The sequence below is a fragment of the Dicentrarchus labrax genome, unplaced genomic scaffold (genome assembly GCF_905237075.1).
Source record: "Dicentrarchus labrax unplaced genomic scaffold, dlabrax2021, whole genome shotgun sequence".
Classification (NCBI taxonomy): Eukaryota; Metazoa; Chordata; class Actinopteri; family Moronidae; genus Dicentrarchus; species Dicentrarchus labrax.
The window spans coordinates 18,882,192-18,898,586 of record NW_026136706.1 but is presented as its reverse complement, the minus strand read 5'-3'; the positions used below and the strand labels follow the sequence as shown (position 1 = coordinate 18,898,586).

The following is a 16,395-nucleotide window of genomic DNA, read 5'->3' as shown; positions in this document are numbered from 1 at the left end:
CCAAGTCTGACCTGGTTTTATCATGGCGCTGCACCCCCTCCTCCCTCCTCCTCTTCCTCCCTCCTCCTCCTCCTCCCTCCTGCACCTTGCAACCGAGCAGACCTCTCTACCCGGTGTCCACTGCTGCTCCACTCGCTGCAGACTATTACAATTACACTTCAGGAGACAAACTACAGAATTAACTCCACTGACTGTGTGTGTGGATGAGAGAGCAGCGGAGGGGCCGTCGGTGGGTCAGTGTTTGGTTGCGGACTCACCTCTGAGTGAAGTGGTACAGTCCCGTTAGTCTCAGTCTGTGAGTCCTGCTGGCAGCAGCAGCAGTTAGCGGACACCGAGAGGCACCAACATGCGGATAAACTGCACTTTACTATAAAACGGACTGTATAATGAACTTTTACCGGCTGGCTTTTTTACTGGGAGCATCGGGTAAGTCTTGTTTTCTTCAGTAAAATGTGTTTTATTCACTAAAAATGTGCCATCCGTACGACAACAGCGCAACAGGTTGATCCCACATAAACCAGGCATAGCGGACCTATCCGCCTCATGAGACTGAAGGAAAGAGCTGCTCTTTGTTTTATTTCTTATTTGGGTGAATTAAACTGGATCGATGCGCCAGTATAGTTATGTTAATCCCCGTTTTTAATTAATTATAACACATTTATGGGGTGTAAGGGACAACACTGGTAACCCTTCCGTGATTTATAGTATCCAGTATTCAGTAATAGTAGGTACTATAGGGTTGCACAGTTAATCTAAATAAGTGCAATTTGCAAATCACAGAAGCTGCAATTGTTTGTTAAAGGTAAAATGTTTGATAAAACAGCATTATAATGAAGTACTGAGATGCCTTGGCCTATAAATCTTGTTCTTCATATTTAAGAATAAATGTTTGTTTGGTACAGACCCCAAAAGATGTCACATCATTATGATTTTAATAGTTATTTGTTTATGTAAATTTAATTTGTAATACAGAAGTTATCATTCCCACTAGTATTGAATCATATTGCAATATCTGTCAGATTAAAACAACGTGGTGTTTTTACCATATTGTGCAGATCTTATATTGTATAACATGATAATGATGCTTTGCTGTTACAGGCCTGTATTGTAACTGTACTGTATACCACTACAGTTTACTGTATAAAAGCATAATGGCATATTGTAAAGTATTTTAATGGTACTTTAAAGGTACAATATACCAAGAGCTGCAGTGATTACTCAATTATTATATTAGTCCATTAACATAAAATTAATGTGCAACTATTTTGAGGATCGAAAACATCGTTTTATTAATTTTTTAAGCACAAATGTCAAACAGTCGCTGGTCTCAGGTTCTCAGATGTGAGGATCAGATGCGTTTCTCTGGCATTTGTAATCGTAAACTGAGTAGTTTGGCTGCTGATTAAACAGAACAAGTTATTTAATCACTTTTGGCAGCATTCTTTATAGATGTTTTATAGACAGAAAGATTAATCAAGAATATAATTAGCTGATTAATAAAAAACTAGTAAACATTAGTTGCAGCCTTTTACTATACTATCGTTTATACCTTTAAAACTACATTTAGTGACTAAAACATGCTCATCAGGTTTCAGGAGGGCTGAAAATGTAACTGTGTTAGAGAGCAAAGCACTCTTGACAAACTTGCTTCACTTCACTTATCACAAACTTTACCGTACAATTGAAATGTATCATACATGGAGACTATTCAGTCTTATCTGCGTGGGTTTTTTTTTTTTTTTTGTTGGGCTAATGAGTCAATGTGAAGGAATGTAAGACGCGGTAAAAGCAGGAAATGTGACAGCTTTGGAGAGGAAAAGCCTGGCTGTGTTCAGGAAATGTGCAGCAGCTGAGTTTTGACCTGGAATACATTTGTGACCACACAATGTTTTAAATGGTGGTGTAATCTTGAAATGAGGCCTTCAGTCTGTGTGCAGGTGGAGGAGGAGGCTGTCTGCTGCCTCTCTAATAGTCCATTAACCTACAGTGAGTCACACCTGGTGTTAACTTCATATAAACAATAGTTAACAGCCACTTTAAGACTTGTTACAATGCATCCAGCAGTTTCTGTGTTCCTCCTCTCACCTCAGACTGACGGCATTCACAGAGTAACGGTTTGATTTAAATCTCTAGCAGTTAATTGGTCTGTTCACACCCAGCTGGACAAGGCCAGATGCTCTCATTGGTCGGGAGTCCGTGACCTCCTCCCCCTCTCTGCTCCTCAAGTGGGACGGAGAGGGAGGGAGGGAGGGAGGGAGGTGAGGGGGGGATTCAGCACAGCCCTAACAATGGACTGGTCCATGAAAAAAAGAAACAAAGGGAAGACCGAAGCTCTTTCGTGGGAGGAATTTAGGAGCTCTGTCAGCCCTCCTCTCGTTCTCTTATCCTGTAAAAATAATCTGTCTCAATCACCACAGATAAAGTGCAGTTTCTTATCAGGGGAAGACAAAACCTGATGATGCTTGTCTGACCGAACTCAGAATCATTAACACACTGGTGTAAAACTTGAGCTGAAACGAGTAGTCGGCAGAGAAATAATTGGCAACCATTTTGATAAATTAGTTTCAGTCAATCAAAACTGTCAACTAACTGTCCAGCTTCTCAAACTGGAGGATTTGCCTGTTTTATATTGTTGTAAACTGAACATATTTATGACATTTGGACTGTTAGTTGGACAGAACATCTGAAGAAGTCACTTTGGACTTCACTACTTTCCACCATTTCATAAACTAAACACTGATAACTTTAAATTGACTGAAGAAACCTCGGTTACAGTCCTAATGGCAGCCTGGAAATAAGCAGAGTTAAGCATCCATCTTAGATAAATGCTATAAATGGTCCAAGGAGAGGTTGGCTGGTGGACTTGCTTTTGTTTGGATTTCCTGTTCTGGGAAATGTTTAGAGTGAGTTGCCGGCCCCACCTAGACTTAATATGACTAGTAGAAAGCACCCACGAGCGTCTGACTTCTCCATCCCCTCCCTCTGTGATGACAACCCCCTGCCTCTCCACAGGCCTCCCCAGCTCTCTCTCCCCCCCCCACACACACACTGGAATTTAACCTTCCTGACCTCAGTGTACCGAGCCAGAGAGGAGCCCCCTCCACACACCTAATCTCTGTTCCTGTCTCTGCTCTTGTTTTTATACTAAATATTTCCCAGGTGTAGTTCTCCGCTCTTGTGAATCATCCTCACAGACAAAGAAGAGACGCAGCTGTTTCTTCTGTGATCAAGATGGCATCTGCGTCCTTTTCCTGTCTTTAAACAGTTTTTGTCTCCACTCAGTGTTGGTCGGACAGAAAATGCAATGTTAAGATCTCACCTTGGCCTAAAGGAAATTGTATTATCTATTGTTCACTCTAGTCTACACGATTAATTGATAATTAAAATAATTTACATATAAATGGAAGGTGAAAAAATAATTAGCTGCAGCCCTAAACTTTTCGTTTTCCCCTCTAATGGTCATACTGGGAGAGATATTCCTCTTTAGGGTGTGAAACGAGAGAATAAACTCTCTGTGAAGGTGCCTGGGTTTGATTACTGTGCGTTAAGTAAGTGAATTTTGTCAGTGCATGAAGTGTTATTGCACACATTTTTATCTTAGAGGGACATTTGCATGGCTCTCTGTATAGTCAAATCACGTGTGCTCGACAAAAAGCTCTTTACATTTGTGTGCATTTTCTTTAAAGAGTCCAATTTTCATTTCACTTACTGTGTATTTTGTGTGTTTTTTCTTGTGTCAGTGTGTGTGTGTGATGGCGTGCATGTCACAGTGCGGGAGAAGCAGCGGTTTGCGATGCTCTTCCAGTCCGTGGTCCTCCCATGTCAGTACCAAACGGCCTCCACTCAGAACCCGGTGGTGCAGTGGTGGTACAAGTCCTACTGTCGAGACCGCACGCGAGAGTCCTTCACCCTGCCCGAGAGTCTGGGCGTCCACGCCTCTGAGCTGGGTGCCACGTCCCACCTGGAGTGCTCCGACAGCAGCCGCACAGTTCGGGTCGTGGCCTCGGCACAGGGAAAATCCATGACGCTGGCTGAGCACTACAAAGGCAGAGACATCGCCATCATAAACAGTAATCTCATTATTTTATATCCTCTATTAAAAACTTTAGGATTAATTAAGGAGTTGCTGCAGCTGTTTGACCAACACACTGAATCAGAGCTGACTGTGTTTCCTGTTCCCTAAATAAACCTCCGTTGTCTTTGTCTCACAATGGAGCAGAGCATTACACACACACACACACACACACACACACACACACACACACACACACACACGATAACAACCCCCTGCTCTCACTCCTATTCATGACTTCTTGTTAAACCTCCAGCCTTATCAAGACACAACACCTGTCCTCTATCCAAATGTGTCAGTGGCACATACCACGTCCAACAACGCTGTCATCGTTTAACACAGTAAAACAATAAACACTTAGTTTGAATTTTTAATGTTTTTTACATGGAGCCACTATGTATTTAGTTTTTCATTGGCTTAGCAAAAACTGTGCAGATGATAAAAACACAAACAGTTAAAAGCTTAAATATGTCAGTTGTGTGTTGTCAAGTACTGAATTGTCTTGACAGGTCATGTTTTGATCAGTTGTTTCTGGTTTAAATCAAAATGTTGCCAATTTTTAACTATTTAATTTAGGCAAAATTCTTCTAGTAAAGGTGGTTGTGTATTTACTTTGAACATTAGGCTTCTTTTCTTAAATGAAAAAAATGTATTATGTAGAAAAACATGTATCAAACATTGTATCAGCAGTAGTACTGAAAATATTCATAATATAACCTGAAACCTAAAACCTATAGTCCCAGTATTCATACATAACTAAACCAGAAAACACCCAAAAAAGTCTGTAAATGATCAGAAATCGAGTCATTATGGTCAGTTTGTTGTCAAAGCCTATTGATTTGAATTTCACAAACACTGACCCAACCTCTGACCTCTCAACTCTTACCTTGTTTCCTGTCTCTGTGCAGAAGCAGACCTGCGTATCGGGGAGCTGCAGTGGGGCGACAGTGGCGTGTACTTCTGTAAAGTCATCATTTCTGATGATCTGGAGGGGAAGAATGAGGCACAGCTGGAGTTACTGGTGCTCGGTATGTCTACGTTTTAATCAAAGTAATGGTGTAAAGACTCTGAGCCTGATCGTGATCTGCTGGGTTGTTTGTTTGTTTGTTTCATGTTAAGCTTGGTGAAGTTACTTTCTACATGTTAGTAAAGGTATAAGAAATAGTCTCTTTGTTGCTCTGCATTCCTGTGTGTATATACTGCAGCTTCCATGGAGTCGCTGTTTGCCTCTTTACATACTTTAGTCAGCAACTCACTTTACAGGGTTGACATGCACTTGGCTGGACTTTACTTTACATCTCAAGTCAGTTAGTCACTGTGTCAGGGTCGTGTATTTGTTCACTGGAGAGTATTTGTTGCTGATTAATGATTATACGATTCGGCAGCTAAAAATCTCCGTGCCAAAGGTCAGAGATTCAATATCTCGTGTCAGGGAGACTTGAAGTAGCACGTCCGTTCAGTGAGAGAAATTGTGGAGACCATTGTTGCCGGAGACTAAGCTGTTACCATGGCAACGTGCTTTTTTCAGAGGAGACTAGTGCTTGTTAAGGGTTACTGCTGCCATAGACATGAAGAGAGAGAGAGCCACAGAAAAATGGGCAGAACCAACCACAACAATGTGATCTGAAAGTTACCCAACGTGGTTTTCTTCCTTTAGGTTCAAACCAACCTGATGTGCTTGTAGTATTAACTAACGTCTGCTCATTCATACAGTCCTCCTCCACTCAGCACTAATCTGATTATAGGCAGCTCACAGGAGAGAAGAAGGGGGAATTAAACGTGTGAGAATAACAAGACTACATTGAGTTTTGGTTCTAGCTTTCTTTTAGCTTTACGTTGCTATGAAGTTGGATTAGAAATTGTGTAATTTAGTGCCAAGTTGGAATTTTATAAAGTTTTGAGATCTCATCCGCTTTTAATTTTATATACCAAAAATGAAAGAAATATTCCGATATTTTGGTAAATGTGTTTTTTACCGCTTTCATGCTGAGAATTAGATGACAAGATTGATCACATTTGTCGCTTTTACCTGTAGCTGGAAGGCTGGACACAGCAGCACCTGCTACCAGCAGCTCCAAGGGTCACTGATTAACATAAAACATCTTGTTTGTTTAAACCATACATTGTCTGTACATATCCTGCAAAAACACAAATTGATTTGTTGATTTTAAACTTATGATTTTGTACGTAGTAAACAGAAGCTTGTCACAGATTCCAGTCTTAATGCATAGCCGAGCTGACCGCCTGCTGGCTCCAGCTCCATATTTGCCATACAGATCGGACAGTGGTGTCAATCTTCTCACCTAACTGTCAGCGAGAAAGCCAACAAAATTCCCAAAATGTCAAAATATTCCTTTAAGCAACAAGTCGTGATGTTTCGTCCCCCACCATCTGCCCAATCTCTGGTTTAATTTTTCATTTGGATTACTTTTTCACTCCCGTTGTTCTGCCTTTTTCTTGCACAATCTCCTCATGCACTCCTCCATTCCTCATTTCTGCATCTTTCACTGCCTCCCTCCCTCTCAGGGCTGCGTAGCTCCTCGGCTCTCTCAGGTTACTCAGTGTTACTGAGCTTCATGGTATGTAGATGAGTGTGCCAGGTCAGGGAACCCACATTAATTTTTTTTATCAGGAGGGAAGGGTGGCTCCAGTGTATTTTCTTCCCTCCATAGTAACAGTCTACTCAGCACACTCTGGATTCTGACTGCCAGTCGGTATTTAGTCCGTCCCTGCAGACAGTGACTGGTCTTTACTGTAATTACAGTCCTCACGATAAGCACACACTGAAAACAAGAGCACCTGCTGTTGTGTCTCAGTGTCAGCACACCTGTTTGCACTTCCTTTATTTTTCTGTATTTTACAGTTTTATAGCTGCCTTGAATTTTTGGTTTCTCTTTTTTTTGACCTGTTTGTATATGAGGCACAAAAGAGGCACTGTTTCACAACCACACAACTCGTGTGAGAATCGTTGTGTGCCCCAGTTTCCAAACCCCCCTCTTTGTCCTCACTTACTGTCTCTCTTGCCACATTTCAAAGTGTGTGTGTGTGTGTGTGTGTGTGTGTGTGTTTTTATGCAGTGTGTACATCAGCTTGTGCATTCCTTCATTTGTGTGCAGTATTAATGCCACCAGAGAGGCACATGTGTGGTGTGCACCTCATTACAGAAATATAGTACTGCTGGCCTCCTGCTAAAATTAGATTCAAAGTGAAGTGTGTTTTGAACTCTGAACTCTGACTTTCATGACTTATGTTCATGTTCATAGGTTAGCGTGTTTGAAAACGCTTGTGACATTATATTTCAGTAGCATGAACTCATATAGCATACAGATACGTGTGTGAGTCATTTGATAATGATACTAAGGCTACATTCACACTGAGAACCTTAACGATCAGTTCTGGTTTATTTCTCAGATGTGATTGTTTCTGTTTGGCTGTTCACATTATTTTTTGAATGTGGCTCATATCAGATTCCAGTGCATTCAGGTCACAGTCCAGAAGTGACCTGCATGACGAATGTCGGACTCCGTGTGATTTGTGTTGCTCATGCTGTCATGCTCGCAGCTCTGTGAAGCTGTTATTAGGCACAGCGTTGTTTTGAGCTTAATGCTAACATCAGCATGCTGACATCCTTACAGTGATCATGCTAATATGCTGATGTTTAGTAGGTGTAGTGTTTAACATGTTCACCATCTTAGTTCAGTGTGCATTGTCATTAGTTTTAAAGGTATTTGGTCATAAAAGGAGCGCTAGATTGAAGAATAAGGGATCACCGGAGTTATTACATTCATCATTAAGGGGACATTAATGTTTGTGTCAAATGTCATGGAGTACCATTCAGTAATTGTTGAGACATTTGACAAGAATGTCAACCTCATGGTGGCGCTAGAGGAAAAGTCAGGTGATTACCAAACTCGTGTCTGTCAAACTTTAACGGAAATCAGTCCAATAATTGTAGTTAGTAGGATTCAACATGGCTGCTAGCGTCTCTAAAAACGTTGTCATCCGTCCTCATGACGAGTAAGATGAATAATTAATGCAGGCAGCTACATTTATTTCTACAGTTGGAACATTAAAGCTTTGTTACTGTATGTTTGCTGATTTTGATTGTGTACAACGTTTGTCCCTCCAGTTCCTCAGTTACTGCATGACCATTAATCATCCACTCTGCTACCAAATTTTCTGATTTGCCTTTTGGCTCTTGCTTCCTGCTTCCTCTGCCGGCCTTCACCTGTGCTCTCCCTCTCTCTGCAGGCAGGACAGGTCAGCAGGACGATCTCCTACCTGAGTTTGATGTGGAGATTATGCCAGGTACGGCACCTCACCTGCACTTTGGTCTCACTGCCTGGCATCTTCTAGCTTCCCTAATGCCTCCTTATGTTTAATTTTCACTGACCAATCAAAACTCTCTTTGACTAACATTTATGTTCTTGAGCCCGTGTTAACTCTTAACTCTCCTCTGCCGTTTTTCAAAATGAGAAAAAGGTTGTAAAAAGAGCGTCTAACCCACCCTGAAATTACACACAATCAGTTATTGAAGCTACATAAAGGAAAAGAAAATCACAGACTCTTATCCTTTGCCTCTGCTCATGATTTGAATTCCACAGGGGATATGTGTTGACTTAGCGAGCGGTTTCGAGTGGATTTTGCTTCTCGGCACACCCTGAGGAAGTGTGCTGTTAGGATCTGGATGCTTTAGAGATGTGATGATGGATAAGAGTCATTCAGAATTCCCAAGAGTTTTCCTGAAGATTCCTTCTTTGTGCTTTGTGGTCTCTGGGTTCATATTTTAGGGGGAGACAGACAGAAACATAAGCGTGGTTTTTACCAATTATTATAACATTGTAATTCAGTCCAGCAGGGCAAGAAATACAAGCAGTCAGGTGATCAGTTTATCTAAACCCCTTTATTTCTCTTCCACTTTAAGTTTGGTTTGTTTAAAACTTGTCAGACTTATTATCACTGGAATGAGGGGGCAAAACTATGAAATCACAACCCAAGCTGTTAAAATTCTGAATGATCCTTTAAGTACAGTGTATTGTTATTTATTATTATTTACGTTGCAGGTTGTCATGTTGTAAATTTAGCGACGGAGTATTTTAACTTTGTATAGACGTCACAACTTAAACTTAATTATACCAGACCTAACACAAACAGAGATAATAATAATAATGTGTGTTTGTATGTTTGCTTGTGTGTGTGTGTGTGTGTGTGTGTGTGTGTGTGTGTGTGTGTGTGTGTGTGTGTGTGTGTGTCTATACTCCAGAGTGGGCGTTTGTGGGATCTGTAGTCCTGGGCAGTATCTTGTTCTTGTTGTTGATGGGGATCTGCTGGTGCCAGTGTTGTCCTCACTCCTGCTGCTGCTACGTCCGCTGCTGTTGCTGTCCTGACACCTGCTGCTGTCCACGGCACTGTGAGTAACACAAACAATAACATGAATGTAATTTCCATGTGCATTCTCAGTGTCAACTTGTCAATAATCACTGTATTGAAGGTTTATTGTTTTGATGTTCTCCGGCACAGTATACGAGGCAGGGAAGATGGCAAAGAGCGGACCGCCTGCTCCGGTTCCCGTGTATCCCTACTACATTCCTGGTGTACCTACTGTGGTTCCTCTTGCCCCTTCTTCCCATATGGACCCAAAAATCGCTTCTCTCCCCTCAGTGGAGAACAACCTGGCTGGAGGTGAGTTTATAAGGTGCTGAGACACTAGAGAGCTCTGTAACAGACTGTCTGAGTTGACTAACATTCATTTCCTCCATCATCCTCGAGTCTGTCTCTAACCTGCAGAGAAGCCGTAGAAATGATAGAAATGCATGTTTTTTTGTTTAAATCTTAACATATTTCAATCTGGTTGTTGCATCGGACATTTACGTATATGTGTTTGTCCTTGCATGGTAATGTCCCTGTGTGTGTGCGTGTCCACATCCACAGTGCGCAGTGGTTATCGACTGAAAGCCAGTCCAGACCAGGACTCAATGAAAGTTTTGTGCTACATAGAGAAGGATCTGGCTCAGTTTCCCTCTGCCAAGATGGCTGCACTCCAACGTAAGCCTGCACAGATTAGGCCAGTTTCTGTAATCTGTGTGGCTGTGTGCCCGTGTTTATGTGTTGGTGTCCAAGTGTTTCTCTTTTATGTGCATGCTTTGTGTATAGTAACTAGTGGTAGTTTCCATCTAATCCCTACATTCATTTCATAACATCTGACTGTACTTACTGAAAAAGACGTTTCTCATGTTCAAAAAAGAAGGTCCCATCATTAATCAGTAATACACCAGAGTAATTTTGACTTTATACATTTTCTGGAAGATCAATTGAGATGTAACTGTGTGGTTATTTTAAAATCAAGCATATTAAAAGTCTGGGAAATCAAACATTGATGCAAAAATCAGGAAAAAAAAGCTCAGATCTTTGATTTGCAACAATATATACCCAAAGATATCATCTCATTGTACTCTTATTGCCCACCCCTAGTTGAAGTTCAAGTGTAGTAATTATTGTGATTATGCCATGGTCACTTACAAAAAACTAAGCTTTTAAAGTTTGTTAGAAGTCAGTTTAACTAATTCTTAGGTTTCTTTCACCAGTGCGAGTGAATTGCAGTTGTGGTTACCTGCAGTTTAAAGTGCACTGATTTAGAGCAGTGCTTGCTTTGTGTCAGTTCATCAGAATGAGTCTTTGTCTTGTAAACAATTTAAAGGATAAAGCTGATGGGGATATTTGCTCATGTTAACAAATTCCATGAAAACATTAGTATATATACTTTCCCTTTTGTGTCTGTGGCTCTCTGCCAAAATGTCTCTAATGTACTTTCACAAACAAAGTGTCATCTCAGAAATGTTCTAATACAGCTGGGAACTGTAGTTTTTAGTAAATGTTACTCAAACAGGAGTAAAGGAAGTTTTTCCTTGCCGCTGTCACCAAGTGTGTGCTCATGGTGGGAACTAGTGGGTCGGGAATTGTGTTGTTAGTAGGATCAATTTATTGTTTCATAGTATCTGTTGACAATAAGGGAAAAAAATAATATCTCCAGGCTTATCCTTTAAATTAGTAGTTTTAGGTGGCACAGGACACTCTTCCCTCAATAACGTGCCGTGAGCTATAATCAGTTCTCATGATTATATAGACGTAGTCACCTCAAACCAGCAACTATGTGATGTACAGTGTGCACCATGTTCTTATCCCCAACACAAAGGCTACGTAGTATTCCCAGCAAACCACGCCTTACTCTGTCGTAATCTAGTGGGCAATTACAGGAAACTTACCTGAAAAATGTATTTAAAATGAATTTTATGATCCAAATAGAAAATGTGGCTATACTGATGTGTCTCACCCAACAGCCAGTAGCCTATCAGAGCTGAGCTCTCTTCATGATGGAGGGAATACAGACTTCAGACACACCTATCAGACGGTGCAGATGAAGGCGCTCCCGCCCATCGTAGACCTCGACGACCAGTCAGTGCTGAGAGCTCCGCCCACACAGACTCGAAGGCCCAGACGGGACAGAGGCAACCACTCAGACGATGAGCTGGACAGAAGGTATAATTATGGTTATTTAGTGAATGCATGTGTTTATGTGTTAACAGGGTGAATGTCCCATGAAGTGATATTAATAGTTCTTTAATGTGGCCTGTCAGGGAGGAGAGGATTGTTTCTAATAACTTTATTGGTTGAACTTTTTGGTATCCCCGAATCTTGCATCATGACATCATCACTGACATCACTGTGTGCCCTTCACATGGGATCTTTAATTGCCCCAGAACATTCAGCACACACTGGTCTGGAAAACACATCTATACTCTCTTGCATCTGTTCAAGAGTTCAAGATGTTTCATGTTTGATTTTATGTCCTGTGATATTCTGCGTTTGTACTGTGTTTTAGTTTCCGAGCTTATTTTTTTGTGAGTGAGTATCTTAAAAAGCTCTCTATAAATAGAGCCGATTATTACTTCATGTCACTGTGTGCTGATCTGTGTGCTCTTCCTCGCTGTAGGTGGAACTGCCGCTCAGAGCACCTGCAGAGAAAGACGTTGAGCAGAAGAGGCCGCACCGGCTCCCTAGACGAGCTGGAGGACTTTGCCCAGTCTTACGGCTCCCGTGGTCGTCGGGCTGAGCCTCCGGACCGGGTCTACGAGCGGGATTACAGCCCTCCCAGGCGTTTTTACAGAGATGAAGATGACAGATGGGGCCGCCGCAGCCCCTCACCCTTACCACAGAAGAGAAGGGACACGTGGGACAGTGATCGGCCCTCGCGGCCACCCCAGAGCAAAGCATACGATGACGCCTTTCTCACTAGTGTGCTGGAGAACAAGGCGAGGGGGCGAGGAGGGGACAGAGGTGCTGGTAGACCGGACGAGGATAGTGACACGCCCTCTAAAGGGAGCTCCAGAGGAAAGGGCAGCAATAGTTACTACAGCCGGTCGCCTAGCAACCGTCCAGAAGAGGAGGACCCTTTGCCTCCGTACTCTGAGTGGGAGGCTGAGCGCTACCGGAGGGCTGACCCAACTGCAGACCGGTACCGGACTGTGGAGCCTCCCAGATCAGAGCGATACAGGACCACTGAACCAGCCACGAGGCCTTTCTGTTACACCCGCCCCCAGCAGGGGATGTCCCACACAATGCAGGGGGGCAGAGAGGAGAGAGATAGGAGCCGAAACCTGGTGAGTTACTTGTAGCAGGAACTTGGACTTCCTTCCTCTTCAGCTCTTCAGGGAAGAGCCTTTAAATCCTGTAAAGAGTTACAGGTCTATGTTCTATATTGTTTCTTATTGTCAACAAATCCCATGAAAGATCCAAAACTGATGAGGATGAAGTCTGATGAAGCCTATTCCTCTGTCCTATAAAACTTCATTATGGTCCACAAACTATTAAACACACATCAGTGAGTCACACTGCTGCACTAGCAGACAAGAGTGTAGGGGTCTCCCATTAGTTAGTTTCAAGTTTTAGTTCAGTTCAGTTCACACAGATAGACACCTAAACCAGGTAATGACAGAGAGACAGACTTCTTTTTTTATTAATCTTTATATATGTATAGTTTACACTTACTTTGCAGCTGTTTCTCATGCCAGTAAAACTCCTTTAAACTGGAGGATAGGAAGGGCAGAGAGAGAGAAAATGGGCTTAAAAACTAAACTTAACTAAAAACTAAACTTCATCTGTATTTCATTGTGTTTACTTACTAAATAAGAACTCTCAGGAACACTTGTGTAGTAGTGAATGCTGAAAAGTGGTGACGATACACTGGTTACCTTGTGAACTGATGACTTGCTTTAGCTAAACGTCAGTATATTGTTGTTGTTGTTACTGTTTGGGACATTACATGACCAAAAAAAGACTGACTGTGTAATTACAATGTCCCCAGAGTCCAGGTGGGACCTTTGTTGAATGTCACCCCTTCTTCATCCATCAGATTAGTGTCAGAATATTAAAGAAAATGCCCCAAAAATGACGAAAAAACTTGCAAACTAAATATTTGTACATGTTTTTAAAGCTGTATGTCTTCAGTAGGAACAAATAAGAAAGTATTATTGATATAGGTTATTGGTTTTGAGATTTTCATGGGATTTGTTATAATAATAATAAGAATAATACAGAATAAAGTCAGCTTTGTACTTATACATCTGAAAATGTTTTACAGTATTATGTACATAATATGATTGTCTCTCGTGCAATGTACATACAAGATTTATGGTCTTAACATTGAATCATTATAATTTTTTTTTTTTTATCTAGGCTACATTTACAAAGAGTAAAAGCTGTTACAAATTACATTTATGATTTAACTCAAATATGTACTGTATAACCTGGCCACGCTTGCAACCATCACAGTGTTACAAATGCTTATTAACTGGCTCACCAAATGTGGAATCAGTATCACATTCACGCAGTCATTACTACTACCACGCAGAGGCTGGACTAACCTTGCATGAGCATGAACACAGAGTCTCTAACATGTGGCTGTTGGTGTATTTCTTTAACAGAGCACTGCACTGAGCAGGGACTCTCTCATAGTGTGACAAGGTTTCCCAGCCCCGACCCGCCAATCCGTTCATTTAACCCGTCCTGTTGCCATGCAGGAGAGGCTAACCGTTCTGCCACCAGCAGCACGAAGTCTGACTCATCTCACTGAAATAACTGCACCTGCAAAAGCAGCAGTAGCGGATGGAAGAGAAATGAATGTGCACGGAGCATTATGTGCATTCGTTTCCATTAACACAGGACATTTTTCCTCATGTGCGTGAATTATGCCTGGGTTATTTATGCATGTGTAGTCTAAAGATGTTACGTATGAGGTGTGTGGATCAGTTTTATTTGTTGAGTTTGATGAGTTGAGTGACTGGATTGAATTAAACCAGTGCCAAGGTGTTTTTTTTATTATTGTTATTATTATCTGCCAATTTCAAAAGGTCTTGTGACACTAAGCAGGACGCCACTGTCTTATATTTTCCTACAGACTTTATACTTCTCACTCAGTACACTGCGACTCAGGTTCACTTTGTATTTGTGTGTTTGTCTGTTGTTGATATTGTACTGTATGTAAGTACTGTACCTTGAATTTGTTGTAATTGCACTGCTTGAATACTTTTTAAATAAAGAAAACTCTTAAGTCTTTGCTCTCCTATATGAATGTATTTTCATCCTCTGGAGGAATACACATAGTTAGGACTTCAGTTTGTGATTGTTTTTATTATAAATTAATCTGGCGAGTATTGTCTCAACCAATCAATTCATCATTTGGTCTGTAAAAGTGAGAGAATAGTGAGAATTAGCCATTTTCAAGTGTCCAACCAACAGTTTAAACTGAAAGATATTTAGTTCACATAAAACAAAGAAAAGCAGCAAAACATCACAAATGAGAAGCTGGAAATAGAAAATGTTTATAAAAATAAATAAATAAATAATATGGATCTATGGAGGAGGAAATAAGACACATGATATTTATACAGAAGCAGTTTATCACCATCACCATCTGCACAAACTTAATAAAAACATCTGTATTAATCATGTTGCTGAGCAGACCTCTGTGTCACAGTACTTTATTTAAGGGGATCAAATATTATTTTAGAACATGTCAAAGTAAGTTTCCAGCACATTACTCACCCACAAACAGCATTATGCACATCCCAGTATTAGTGCAGGTGCTTTGGAAAAAAATGTGTCCACACACTGAATATAAGGTCTAATAAAATATTTAGTGCAGCTTTGATGTTCTGATGTTGTGTCTTTATCAGGTAATATTCAGCGTGTGACCAAGGAGGTTTATATGGAGACGTTTCCTGATTTAACTCAAGTGTGCCAAATTAAATAACACTTACTGACACTGACATCTCAGTGGATGTGTTTCTTCATACTTCCACTCAGTAAATGATTAATATAGCAATATTCTGAGGATATGTTTGAATTATGTGACTGCACCCTTTTAAGCTTTGTGATGTGTTTGTCATCTAAACAACATAGATAATTTGATCAGTAGATGTAATTGTGTAATTTATGTTAAGTCCTTAGAGTCAGTATATCATCTTCTTCTTTTGGGAGGATAAAGTTTTATTTCAGTGTGATTTTGATCTAAACACATGACACAAACTGGTCTTTGTGATTGCATTTATTTAGCTTTTTTATTGTTTTGAAATGGTTTGTTTTGATATAAAATATCTTTTGTCAGCCACAAAATCTTATGTTTAAGTGGTCATTGTGTTAATAATACGTGTGATAAAGCGTGCGTACCTTGGATGAAGCCTGTGTTTTTTATCGTAGCTTATCAAATACACACAACTAAATAAACACTAGAGGTTTATTGACAATGTAAATCAGCACACTTTATCATATAAAGCAAGTGTGCACCTTTAAAATGTTTATATAAAGTATTTTACTGTGTAAATGGAACATCATAACCTCAATATATTTGGAGAAGAATTACATGTTTCTACATATTTTGTGTCTCTTTATAGTTGTTTTGCATCCCTTTGTCATCATTTTTAAATTATTTGTAGTTGTTTTGTGTGTTTTTGTAGCTGTTTTGTGTTTGTAGTTGTTTTGTGTTTGTAGTTGTTTTGTGTCTTTTTGTTGTTGTTTTATGTTTTTGTAGTTGTTTTGTGTCTCTTTGTAGTTGTTTTGTGTTTCTCCTGCCACTCTTGCCCCACCCCTGCACGTTACCGCTGTTTATTTAGAGCAAAATGAGACTAAAATGTTGATAGAAACAAAACAAAAGAACATTTGGTAACATTTTATAACACAGCCCACAAATTGCAGAGTAAATATTTTGTACTCAGTAGATAGAGAAAATGAAAGGTACTGTGTGTCCTCTCCAGATACTGACAAGGAAG

General features: G+C 40.6%; 1 protein-coding gene across 3 annotated transcripts; it reads left to right on the top strand.

The window, feature by feature from the left end:
- Window positions 1-91: 91 nt before the first annotated feature.
- Window positions 92-14,681, top strand: ildr2 (immunoglobulin-like domain containing receptor 2). Of its 3 annotated transcripts, XM_051404945.1 has the most exons (10): window positions 92-426; window positions 3,741-4,070; window positions 4,981-5,100; window positions 8,324-8,380; window positions 9,336-9,482; window positions 9,593-9,754; window positions 10,004-10,117; window positions 11,410-11,608; window positions 12,063-12,729; window positions 14,053-14,681. In XM_051404945.1, the coding sequence occupies exons 1-10, from the start codon at window positions 387-389 to the stop codon at window positions 14,086-14,088; spliced, it is 1,872 nt and encodes a 623-aa protein (XP_051260905.1). In that variant the 5' UTR covers window positions 92-386; the 3' UTR covers window positions 14,089-14,681. The 3 variants fall into 3 exon arrangements, with proteins under 3 accessions (XP_051260905.1, XP_051260906.1, XP_051260907.1); XM_051404946.1 differs by lacking the exon at window positions 8,324-8,380; XM_051404947.1 differs by lacking the exon at window positions 10,004-10,117.
- Window positions 14,682-16,395: the final 1,714 nt, after the last annotated feature.